At 38.4% G+C, this 12151-nt stretch overlaps 1 protein-coding gene across 4 annotated transcripts in view; it reads right to left on the reverse strand.

Moving 5' to 3' along the window:
- The window catches only part of Sf3b1 (splicing factor 3b subunit 1), a 42592-nt gene extending 31031 nt beyond the window's left edge, over positions 1 to 11561 (reverse strand). For all 4 annotated transcript variants that reach the window (XR_007107665.1, XR_007107666.1, XR_007107667.1 and 1 more), the window contains exon 1: positions 11451 to 11561. Coding sequence is in view for 1 of the 4 variants with exons in the window: in XM_047544212.1 (XP_047400168.1) it covers positions 11451 to 11478 (28 nt within the window). In the remaining 3 variants the exon portion in view is untranslated. The remainder of the gene's footprint in view (positions 1 to 11450) is intronic.
- Between the last annotated feature and the right edge of the window lie 590 nt (positions 11562 to 12151).

Consider the following 12151-nt stretch of genomic DNA (forward strand, 5'->3'; position numbering starts at 1 on the left):
ACCAGGGTCTTGTCCATAACAGGTGAGCAATCTACTGTTGAGCTATACCCCTACCCCCACTCCCCCAATTTTAAATTCTGACAATTTTCAAAACTACAAAGTTAAATAAAAATAGCATAAACACCCACATACACTCTTCCATCTATTACTCATCAATTGTTTCTGTATGTGAGATAAAGCAAATATGTATATATATGTAATTTTCTTAAACCATTTAAATGAAGTTACAGATACTTCACCCTTAAAGACGTTGCATATATTTCCATGTTTAGGACACTCTCCTACATAACAGCATTCATTTCTAATCTCCCCAAATGCCCTAGTAACATTCATGATGAGAGGAGGTGTTGCTGTTGTTTCAAAGCCATGATCCGGTCAAGAACAAGACACTAAGCCAGGCACAGGAAGAGTAGTAGATTCCTGTAATCCCAATTACTAAGGAGGCTGAGGCAGCAGGATCACAAGTTCAAGACCTGACGCAGTAAATTAGTGAGACCCTGTCTTAAAATAAAATAAAAAGGACTGGGGATGTCACTCAGTTGGTAGAGCATGCAAAGGTTCAATTCCCTGTCCCACAAACTAAAGAACTGGGCATTGCATTTAGTTGTCATTCTCTTTAGTCTTCTTTAAATACAGACTAGTCTTCCAATTTTTGTCTGATCCTGTATAATACCAGGTAACTTTAAATTACAAACTAAAGTTTCATTTTGTTAACTTAAATAATACACAGATGTATAAAGAAATAGTTTCTACCTCAAATTACTTTTAAGGCCTAACAAAGAGCCACAATTCTTGCTAACCCAATTACCTTTGTGCAACTGAATTATGCCCTTTGATACCAGGCACTTGTTTAAAAAGTTCATTCACTAACTGCACTGACCAAAATATATATCGAAAGACATCATGTAACTGTCCAGTCCCCTTTCTCCCAAATAAGGAAATCATCCTACAGTTCCTTAAGATGGTTGTTGCATAAAGAAGAAAATGGAACAACTTTATGTAGTCTGAAGCACAGCTAGGCCACATTTCCCCTTAAGAAAAGGAGCAGGAGCAGTTCTAAGGAATTCAGTCTGCCAAACAACTCTGGTTTGTTTTTTAATCAGATCTCAAAATTCTTACAGTGTGTCATGTCACCGTCTCCACTGGTATTACTTTTTTCCTATATCTCATCTCTCAAAACCATTAAAACAGATAGGCAGCCAGAACTATCCTCATTTAGGTAGATAGTTCCTTTTGCTATTATCTCTACTTTTTTTGTTTAAAGTTTTTATAAAAAAAAAAAAAAATTTAGAGATTGGCCGTGTGGGTCAGTGGTGGAGCAAGCACTTAGCATGTGCAAAGCTTTGGATTCAATGCCCAACAGCAAATTTAAAAACAAAAAATTTAAAAAAAATTTTAATCCACATTTGCCTCATACCCATTTGTGGCACTTTTTTATTCCCAAAGGAACAGAAACAAAACCACTCCGGTTAGAAAACTGGCTAAAGGGTGAGTGTTGATGTACTCATTTTTTCCCTTTCTGGAGTGTCTGAGGCCTCCACACCCACTCCTGCAACATGCATATACTACTTTTAACTAAATGGGTTGGGGTGTTTTTTGTTTTGCTTTTGTTTTTAATGACTGAAAATGCTGCCTCCATGAAGATTCAGGTAGAAGACACGAATGGGTGAACCAAGCCAACCAAACAGCCTGTATTCCCTTCTCCACAGCATCAATGTAATCTGAACACCTAAATCAAAACGACTTGGTACACAAGTTAAAAAGGTGGGGTCCTAGACCTGATATACATTCAGACAGAACTTTTAACCTAAGAGCCCAGAATCACTAATTAACAAACACCCAGGAAACTATTTTACCTGGCCCTCCAACCCCTCCATTTCCAGCCCCAGCCACCCTTACCAAATCTCCAATTTAAAATATAATTTTAGGGTTGGGAATATAGCTCAGTGTTTTAAGTTTTCAGTAACTAGTCCCTGTCATTTGGATAATATATTCCTTTGGAAACTACCTTCATCTGTTGAATTTTACCTGTTTATTTTATGTACTTGCTGATAAGCAACAGTTTTTTAATTACAAAGGTTCATAAAATACCAAATGAGTGTGCGTACAAAATCCATGTAAGTCAAGACATGAGTCCTACTCAATCAAAATTTAGTAACAAAATTTCTTAGCCCAAAGTGTTCTGGAGTTAGGCAGCTGTTTGTAGTTAATTAATTGTAAGAGGAGTTCATTACTAAATTTCTACAGGCTACAAAGGTAAATGTTTATATGAAATTCAGGCATTGTTTTCTGTCTTTGCTTGGAACTATGAATAAAATGTAGGAAAAAAAAAACTAATGAGTTTTGTTAATGCATTGTGAACTGCTGCACATTTATACACACATCTTATTACCCACAGCATTAAGATATCAGATCCCAGCTTGTTAGGCAAGTAAGAGAATAATTAAAAACTAGAAAGCTCAGTAATTACTTAATTAACTGTGCACCAAAATATCAAACATGACACACTCAAATATTTATAAGCAAACAAGTTTATGTCATTATATTCATAAACCCCCTAACTTTTATGCTTGAGGTTTCACTTTCAAGATACTGAGAACAGGTAAAGCAAATATGGCAGGACATTAAAATCCGAGTTATGGGTTACAATGTTTTGTCCTGTATTTTCCTGTAAATTAAAATATTTCATAATAAAAAGGTAACTTTCCACCAGGCACAGAGACAGATGCCTGATATTCCAGCAACTCAGGAGGCTAAGGCAAGAGTCTGAGGTCATCACAGGAAATTTAAGCGAAACCTTGCCTCAAAATAAAAAATAAAAAGGGCTGGGGATGTAGCTCAATAGTAGCCCCAGAGGGGTTCAATCCTCAGTACAAAACAAAAAAGGTAACTTTCCCTGGGTATGAGGCTGGCCTTAGCAACTTAGCAAGATCATGTCAAAATAAAAAAGGCTAGGGATATATAGCTCAGTGGTAAAACAGCCCTGGGTTCAATGCCCCGTACTACCAAAAAAAAAAAAAGTCATTAAGAGTAATTTACCAAATTTCTCTGTTCTCTCCCCCATCCACGCCAGCAAAGGCTTGTAAAATTCCACTTCAAATTTTATGAACATTTCTGGGATAGGCAAAAAATAAAAAATAAAAATTGCCTTTAACTCCGTATTTTCAACACCAACACTAAATTACAGCTACTGGTGTGTATTTCTGTACTTTCTTAAATATGAAAATGCTTATCTCTCCCTACTTCAATTTTGAACCAGAATAAATAAATACACTGTTCCAGACTAAATCCATTCCCTTAGGGTTCCCTACAATTCAATACATTTGTATGTGAAGACAAAAAAATTGTGGAGATTTTACTAAGTGACTGGGCAAGAAGAGATACGGACTTCTTAGTGGCCACACATAAATAACAACTGCCAAGAGCTAGCACTCTAACCCATCTGAATCCATGAACATGCCAATCACCATATTACTGTATATATCAATAATTTGTGACTGGGGCTGAGGACATAGCTCAGTGGCAGAGTGCTTGCCTAGCCATGCACAAAGGCTTGGGTTTTATCCCCATCACTGCAAAAGAAAAAAAAAAAAAATGTGCTTTTTTATTAATAATATTCCATTATATCAGTGTTTATCCTCTAGCAAAGGTGCATTTGTTTGCAGTCTGTAGTGATTACAATTAATATTGCTATAAATATTTGTGCACAGGTTTGTGTGAACATGGGTTTTATCATCACCTGTGTAAATACCTAAGGAATGGCATTGCTGGGTTCTGTACCAAGTAAATGTTTAACCTTATAAGAAACTTAAAAAGGCCTTTTGGTAGGATTACATACACAAGATTAAGAAAAGACACAAGCTGAAGTACTCAGCATAACAAAGGAAGAATTTTGAAAGATGAAATGGAGAGGAGGGGAGAAAAGAGATTAAGGGAACAAGATGAAAAGAAGCTAGGACAAGTGAAGATTATTAAAATTCCACTGTAAAATGATGTTAGAAAGGGGCTTAAGGGCTGGGGATGTGGCTCAGTGGTAGAGGGCTTGCCCAGCATGCGTGAGGCCCTGGGTTCGATCCTCAGCACCACATAAGAATAAAATAAAGGTACTGTGTCCATCTACAACTAAAAAAAAAAATTAAAAAAAAAAAAAAAAAGGAAATGGGGGCTTAAGGGAGCAGAAATATTTAACATTGATTTCTAAACACCTGATATCATTTCTAGTCCCTGCCCCAATCCTCCCCTCATCCATCTTCAATAAAACATACTAATAGAGGACAAGGATATATAGAACTCTTGGCTCGTAATTCTGAAATCATAAAAAGTTATGGGTAGTCCTTCAAATTCTGAGTTGTCATAGTCTGGGTGCAGTTTTTAAAAAATGTCTTAAGACAAGCCAGGTGCTTGGTACACACCTATAATTCCAGTAGCTAAGGAGGCTGAGGCAGGAGGAGGTCACCTCAGCAACTTCACAAGGTACTCAGCAACTTAGTGAGGTCTCTAAATAAAATATAAAAAAAGGGCTGGGGATGTGGCTCAGTGGTTAAGCACCCCTGGGTTCAATCTCCTGGGTTTGATCCCCAGTACCAAAAAAAAAAGTCTTAGACAAGAGATCAAAGTAACAGTCAAGAATATGAGATCTGTATTCACCAAAGAACCTGCAAGAGGCATGCTAAAGGCATGAGGGTAAACTGTCAAGAATAAAGTCTTTCTTCTAGTTGGCAAGGTGGTGCACCTCTGTAATCACAGTGACTAGGAACACTAAGAAAAGAGAACTGCAAGTTGGAGGCCAGCCTAGGCAACTTTAGCAAGACCCTGTCTCAAAAAATAAAATAAAATAGGCCTAGGGAACCAGGCACAGTCAGTTGCACATGCCTGTAATTCCAGCAGCTCAAGCAGGAGGATCCCAAGTTCAAAGCCAGCCTTAGCAACTTAGTAAGACCCTATCTCAAAATAAAAATTAAAGGTTGGGGATGAGGCTCATTAAGCTCCTTGGGTTCAATCCCTGGTACCCCAAAAAAAAAAAAAGAAAAAAGAAAAAGGCCTGGGGATGTAGTTCAGAGGTTGAGCACCCTTGGGTTCGATCTCCAGTACAAAATAAAATAAAATAAAATAAAATAAAATAAAATAAACAAAACAAAACGACAAGGTCTCAAACTGGTATTCTGATTTTAAGATACAAATATCACTGGACGACATGCAAAACTATTTTGGGTAACAGATAAGCTTGTTAAAAAACCATTTAATTACAGTGGGAGAGAAATCAGAATGAGCAAACCCTTTGTTAGGTTTCCTTCCCATGGTTAGTGCAAAATAAACCTGAAGTATGATTCGAAAACTGTGCTCATTCCTAGAACCAATAATTTTCTTGGTGTTTCCTTTGCTTTGTAGTCCCCTGACATCTTGAATGAAGTAGTAGTGGTGGGAACCTAAGAGCAAAATCTGGGTGTTTTTATTGCTCTTACTAGCAAAACACCGGACAAAGGTGTTGTCACAAATCAATTGCAAGGAAAAAAAAAAAAAAAAAAAAAGGAGGGGGAGGAACCTATGGACTGAAAAAGATTTAATAAGAGATACACAGTCTTTACTGGGTTTTTTTCTGATTTAAACAGAAAAAATGTTTATAAGACAATAGGCAAAACTGAACACTGGTTATTTTGTCATTAATTTTAGGTATAATAATGGCATTAATTTTTTAAGTTTTCACATTTTAGAAACACACATTGAAATATTCATACTTGAAATGATGTCTAGGATTTGCTTCAAAATAATGGGTGGTGGGCTGAGGCTGTAGCTCAGTGTAGAGCCTCCTGCTTGAGACCCTCAATACCACATAAAAATAGATATATCGTGTCCATCTACAACTTTAAAAAAAATTATTTAAAAAATTAATAATGGGTGGAATGTAACACGAAATCCATTATGTGTAATTACAATGCACCAATAAAAATATATTAAAAATTAAAATTATATTGTATTTTTTAAATGGGTGGAAAGGACCAGTTATTTTAAAAATGGGTGGAAATGACTAGTGGATATATTAAACAAAAGTGGCCCTAAATCTAAAATTCTGGGAAGGACATGGGAGTTAATTTCATAATTCTCTGTATTTTTTTCTTATGTTTGCAGTTTAAATATTTTTCCCCCTTTCTTTAGCATATCTTTCTTAAGTTCAGCTCTTCCTTTTTGGTTTTCTCCTGTATTATCCTGAAACCAAGGCCTCTGACCCCATACCTCAAAAACTAAAAAGTTCTCTCTTTTCTGAAATGGAGTCCTCCGTTAAACATAAATAGAGGGGCTGGGGAGATAGCTCAGTTGGTAGAGTGCTTGCCGTGCAAGCACAGGCCCTGGGTTCAATCCCCAGCACCGCCATAAATAAATAAATAAATAAATAGAATTTTTCAGCTTTTACATAATATACTAAATCTTAACTGTACCAACTTTTCTGAATCCCCCCCACACACACTTTTTGGGAGAAGGTTTCTGATTCTGGCATACTTTCAACTACTAGAAAATAAATCCTCTGCTAAAAGGTAAAGACAGATGCTAATTAACAGCATTAATGTGTGTATGGATAATCTGGGGGACCTAGCATATTTGACTTCTCAATTGATTCAAAACTAGGTTTCCTAGGTTGAGAGTACAGATCAGAAGTACAGCAATTGCCTAGCATGAAAAGGTCCTGGATTGAATCTCCAGAACCACACTTTAAAAACAACAGACTTCCCAGACTCAAAAAAGTGATATTAAAATTATAAAAACTTTATATGACATAAACATCTAATATTTTATCTAGGAATTATCTGACATTCAAAGATATCACTGAAAACCTGTTTGTATTTTAAAACTAAGTCCTAAAGATCTAAGCTCTAAGACTGAAACTAAGATAAAAATTTATGCCAATGATATAAGGTCACATCTGATATACCTGTTTAACTGCTCCCCAACAATTCCAGTTTCCCCTCCTGTGTCTTTTCTTCTATGTCTCAGATATGTCCAGCGTATAGCATTTCTTCCTCCTTGATGCTTCATTGCTCATTTTTAATTTGGATAGTTATTCATTCATTTCTTCTATTGTTTTGCTGTACTAGAAATTAAACCCAGAGCACTCTACCACTTAGCTACACCCCAAGTTCTTTTTGAGATAGGGTCTCCCCCAAATTGTCCAGACTGACCTTGAACTTGTGATCATCCTCCCTCAGATTCCCAAATATCTGTGATTACAGATGGGTGCCACTGTACCAGGCTCGATTATTTCTGATGTATGATTTGCTGTTCATTAAGTGTCATAAGACAGCTCTCAGATGTTAAATTTAAATTTTTAAGAGTCCCTCTATAAGTGAAATCTATTTTCATCTAATCAGAAACAACTGGTGACCAAGTTTTTCCCAAACATGAGACTTTTGGGGAGGAGAGGGGGACTGGGAATTGAACCCAGAGGCACTCTACCACTGAACTACATCCTTGACTCTAAAGAAATTCTTATTGTGAGATAGGGTTTTGCTAAATTGCCCAGGTTGACCTTGAACTTGCAATCCTCCTGCCTCAGCCTCTGGAGTTGCTGGGATTACAGGTGTGTGCCCCACACCCAGTTTCAAATATGAGACTTTTGTTTTGTTTTTGCAGGGCTGGGAATTGAACCCAGGGTCTTGTGCTTGAGAGACAAGCACTCTGCCAACTGAGCTATATCCCCAGCTTTTAAAAGACACTTCCCCAAAACAGGAAACATATTCTGCAACCCAATTCTCAGGCTTTTCATTAAACAAAACCCAAATATGACAACTAACTACAGTATAAATTATTTCACTCAGCATTATAGAAAACACTGAAAAATCAATTCTAAACAATTAGTTCTACAGGAGAAAAAAAAATCTCTTCTAAACCTATAAGCAAATTTAACTTTCTTTTTATTTTCACTAGCAACATTCATAGCAGATCTGTAACCAAGACAACTAAATAAAGGAAAACAAAAATCACAGTAAGGTTTAGAATAATAAAACTACTTATTCCAGTCATTCCTCAAGCAAAGAATTAAGGAAGAAACTTTTTCAGCTTGGTGATATCCCAAATTTTCCAATTCAAGGAATTAATGGTAAAAACAAGCCAATACATGGAGTTTTTTGTTAAACCATCTTTCCCCTTCCAAAACAGATCATTGTGGGGTTTTCTCATTTGTAAAACTCAGCAGTAGCTCAAGAACTGCTAGATGCACATAATTCTTTTTTTGGGGGGGGCAATGCTGGGACTTGATCCCAGCACCATATATTCATGCTAGGTAAACCACTCTACCACAGCTACATACCCATACCCAGCCCAACTGTATACACTTAACACAATTTAACATGCAGAAACCGCCCAAAAGATTTGATTTGAATAAGTCTAGCTCTTTTTATCTTTCAATAGTAGAAAATATAAACCACCCTGACCAGGGTAAAAAATAATCAAATGATTAAAGAGGATGTGAGGGTCAATCCTATCAGAAATATATGAAAAGGCTATGACAAGCTGGGAACAGTGGCAAACACCTGTATCCCAGCTGAGGCAGGAGGATGGCAAATACAAGGCCAGACTTAGTAAGTCAGAGAGATCCTGTCTCAAAATAAAAAATAAAAAGGGCTGGGAAAGTGGCTTAGTGGTTAAGCGCCCCTGGGTTCAATCCCAGGTACTTAAAACAAAAACAGCTATGACAGTAAAAAAAAAAAAAAAAAAAAAAAAATTACTTTCTGGTTTGGCCCAATGATGGGAATAGCCTATGAAAAGAACCATATATAGGGGCTGGGGATATAACTCAGTTGATAGAGTGCTTGCCTCACATGCACAAGGCCCTGGGTTCAATCCCCAGCAACACCAAAAAAAAAAAAAAAAAAACCCATAAAGTACAACATAACCTAAAATTGTCTGAAAACAGTTATTACTGACCTCTCATGATGCAAGCACAAGCAACTGATGCAGCCATTACTTTAAAAATATACTAGTAAGGTACAACAAAGAAATGTCTTTACCAGAAACATTATTTAGGATGCATAGATTAGAGAATCTTTTTTAACTTAAAAAAGCCACACGATGAACTCCGAAGAAAAATTAAGTATTACACAATTTTAAAAGTTGCTCTAGTGAGGTTCAAATCTGAATCCTCCTCTCAAATAATCCAATAGTCTAAGAATGGTTGCTTTGCCTTTCTTTAATTCACCCTTCAACCCTTCACCCCACAACAGGTGAATTTCCTAAATAAAGGAGCAATTTGTTATGTGAGGGGAGGAGGGCATTTTATTTTGTAGTGATTAGAAAGCCAAAAATCAAACCTTGCAGTGTTCAAAGCCTACAAAAACTTTGATGCTAACCCAACATTTCTCCCTTTCAGTTCAGGAGTTTCCCAGTACCCAGTACATAAATAAGTTTGGTTCTAATCTATCTAAGCCAAAGAGTTACAGCAAAGCCTACCAAAGATAAATTTAAATGTCCTCTTTCTGGCTGTGGGTGTAGCTCAGTGGTGGAATGCCCACAGGTTCACTCCCCAGGACGTACAAAAAAAAAAAAAAAAAAGGTTGATTATTTGAGTGTGTACCAAGTACTGGGGATATCAGGACATTATGTATGCAATCCCAAAACAGAAGAAAAAAAATCTTAAAACAGACTGCTAAGTAAAAAAAAAGATTTGTACTAGGAGATACAGTAGCACAACCTTTAAAAAAAAAAAAAAAAAGCCATCATAAGTGGCTTAACAAATAAAAACAGTCTAGGAAAAACTACAGTTCTCCAGGAAAATGCCAAGACAAAAGGAGCAAGAAGTCACGGTAAACGTACCACTCTGGCCTATACCCCAAAGTAATGGACAATATCTTGCTTGCAAACAGTACTCAGATACTAAAACCAAATCTTCCAATATCTTCTTTTGCACTAATAGTTCCAAATAAAATGGCAATTTTGGCCAAAAAATGCAATCCACCAAGGCTAAGTGGGTTTCTAAAATGTAGGGAAACTACTAACTCTCTTTGATTTTCCTGACCAAGGGTATGTGACAGTTAAGAAATCAACAAGTAATCAAAGCTACAAAATCTACTCCAAAATGAACAAAAGTAGCAATATCTTTCTATTTTCTAATTATTTGCAAAAGATATGTCAAAATGATCTAAAGACAAATGAATAAGGCCTAAGAACACTTGTGGGTTTAAAAAGTTTTGGATTATCAGTTCCTCAGAGTGTCCCAACTATTCAAAGCCATTCAACTTCTGATCCTAACCAATCTTTCCAAATTCTTCTACTAATTTCCTTCTTGCACCCTCTTTTCTTGCCACAGCAGACTACGCAAGCACACCTTTCACGACTCACTGCCTTGTTACAAGATGTTCTCTTAGGCTCGGATATCCTCCCCTAATTTAAATCTGATTGATCCTTTTAGATTGGGGACACGTCACCTCCTGTGAAATAACTGACCATAAATTAATTACTCCGTTACCCAGAACATGTTGTTTGACTTCTTTTATGCATTTATTTGGCCTCATAAAAGAATAAGGATATATACACGTCTATTTCCCCCATCAGAATGAAAATTTTGAAGGTCTCAGTCTGTTACACTCACAGACTAATACCACACACCTCGGAAGGACGAGTAAAATAAGCGTCTCTTTCTCGTTAGCCTTGTGTTCAGTGCAAGTTTTGGATTCTGAGTCAGATATCAAGAAACGCTGTTCCAACTTTCCAGGCCCCGTTTCCTGTCTTTGCTGAATACCCCGTCACGAACTCCAGTTTATTCCCAACAATTTTCCTGATATTGAATGTCACAAAACGACTATCTTGAAATCTTCGGTCTTAACAAACGTAATATGCCTTTTCCTCTTCTGCCTGCACCTCCAATAATCACCCTCCGAAGAAAAATAAAAATACTATACTAGACGTGATTAAGGAAGGAAACTATCAGATTTTACGTCCAGATCATTTCGTGCAAGAAAATAATCCTGTAACCTAGACGCCTGAAGGTTCCTATTACCGGGGCTAGGAGTAACGGGCCTCGTTTTAACCAAACGCGATTTAGTACAGCCGGAAAAGCGGCTGCCGTGTTTCAGGGCTTGTCTGGCTCTCAGATGCACAAACGAAGCCGACGACAGTGCCGAAAGGCTAAAGAGATTTTCCTCCCACGCCCGTTTCCCCGATCCCTTGTCCTGGAATCCTTCTTAGCAAGCCGCCGAATCGAGGACCTCCGGTCAGAAAAGAGAAGCAACTCTGAAGCAGCAGCATCCAAACACGGAACAAAGCGCCAGTCGGGGGTGTACGAGTAGGACGCCATTACGCGGGGCAGTGGCCTGCACCACTGACGCCAAAGAGTCGGCCCAGACCCAGAAGCGCGGGACCGGCCCCCTATTAATGAAACTACAGGAAGAAGCAGAAGCCTAGAAAGACAGGGTCTTAGCACGCTGGCGGCGGCGAAGGCCCGTAAATAGGGAAACACCGCTTACCTTCGTGAGTCTTGGCGATCTTCGCCATTTTGTCCACTCGAACACACAGACGGAACTGGCGCTCCCCAGAACTTCCGCTCGTCGCCGCCGCCACGGAGAAAAATAGCAGGCGACTGCTCTCTGCGCATGCGCCAAGCGGGAACGCGCTCCATCGGGCGACACGTGATAAGAGCAGCCACCTAGATAGAACCGCGAAGTGCATTGTGGGTGTGGGAGGAGCCAGGGCTCGGCCGGGTGGCGGCTCTGGTTAAGACCGTAGAAAAGCACAGGGTAGGCAGTAAGGGCTTAAAGTAGCTTTGTTCGGGAGGAACGTGGGTTCCACGGGGCAAGTAAGATCAGACCCTGTACGAAACACTACAATTTCAGGATTGGAAGAGACCACAATCCCCTTTCTCTAAATTCCCCGGAAAGCGTCTTGGGGCTGGAGAAAAACTGCCTCTAGCACATCTCAGGTGTTGCAGTTCTCAGCGATGAGATAGTGATAACAGTCTCATCCTCTGCACTATAATTCAGGTTCATTTTTCTTTCAATAATTGCCATTTGAGTAGGTGTTTTGTTTACGTTTGACCCAAGCATTTTTGAACATCACCAATAGTCCATTAAAACAACCGGGCGGTGTGGCATATGTCTGTAATCCCAGTCACTCCGAGAGGCTGAGGCAGGAGGATCGCGAGTTGGAGGGCAACCCCAGCAACTTAGTG

The sequence above is a fragment of the Sciurus carolinensis genome, chromosome 3, assembly GCF_902686445.1.
Source record: "Sciurus carolinensis chromosome 3, mSciCar1.2, whole genome shotgun sequence".
Taxonomy (NCBI): domain Eukaryota; kingdom Metazoa; phylum Chordata; class Mammalia; order Rodentia; family Sciuridae; genus Sciurus; species Sciurus carolinensis.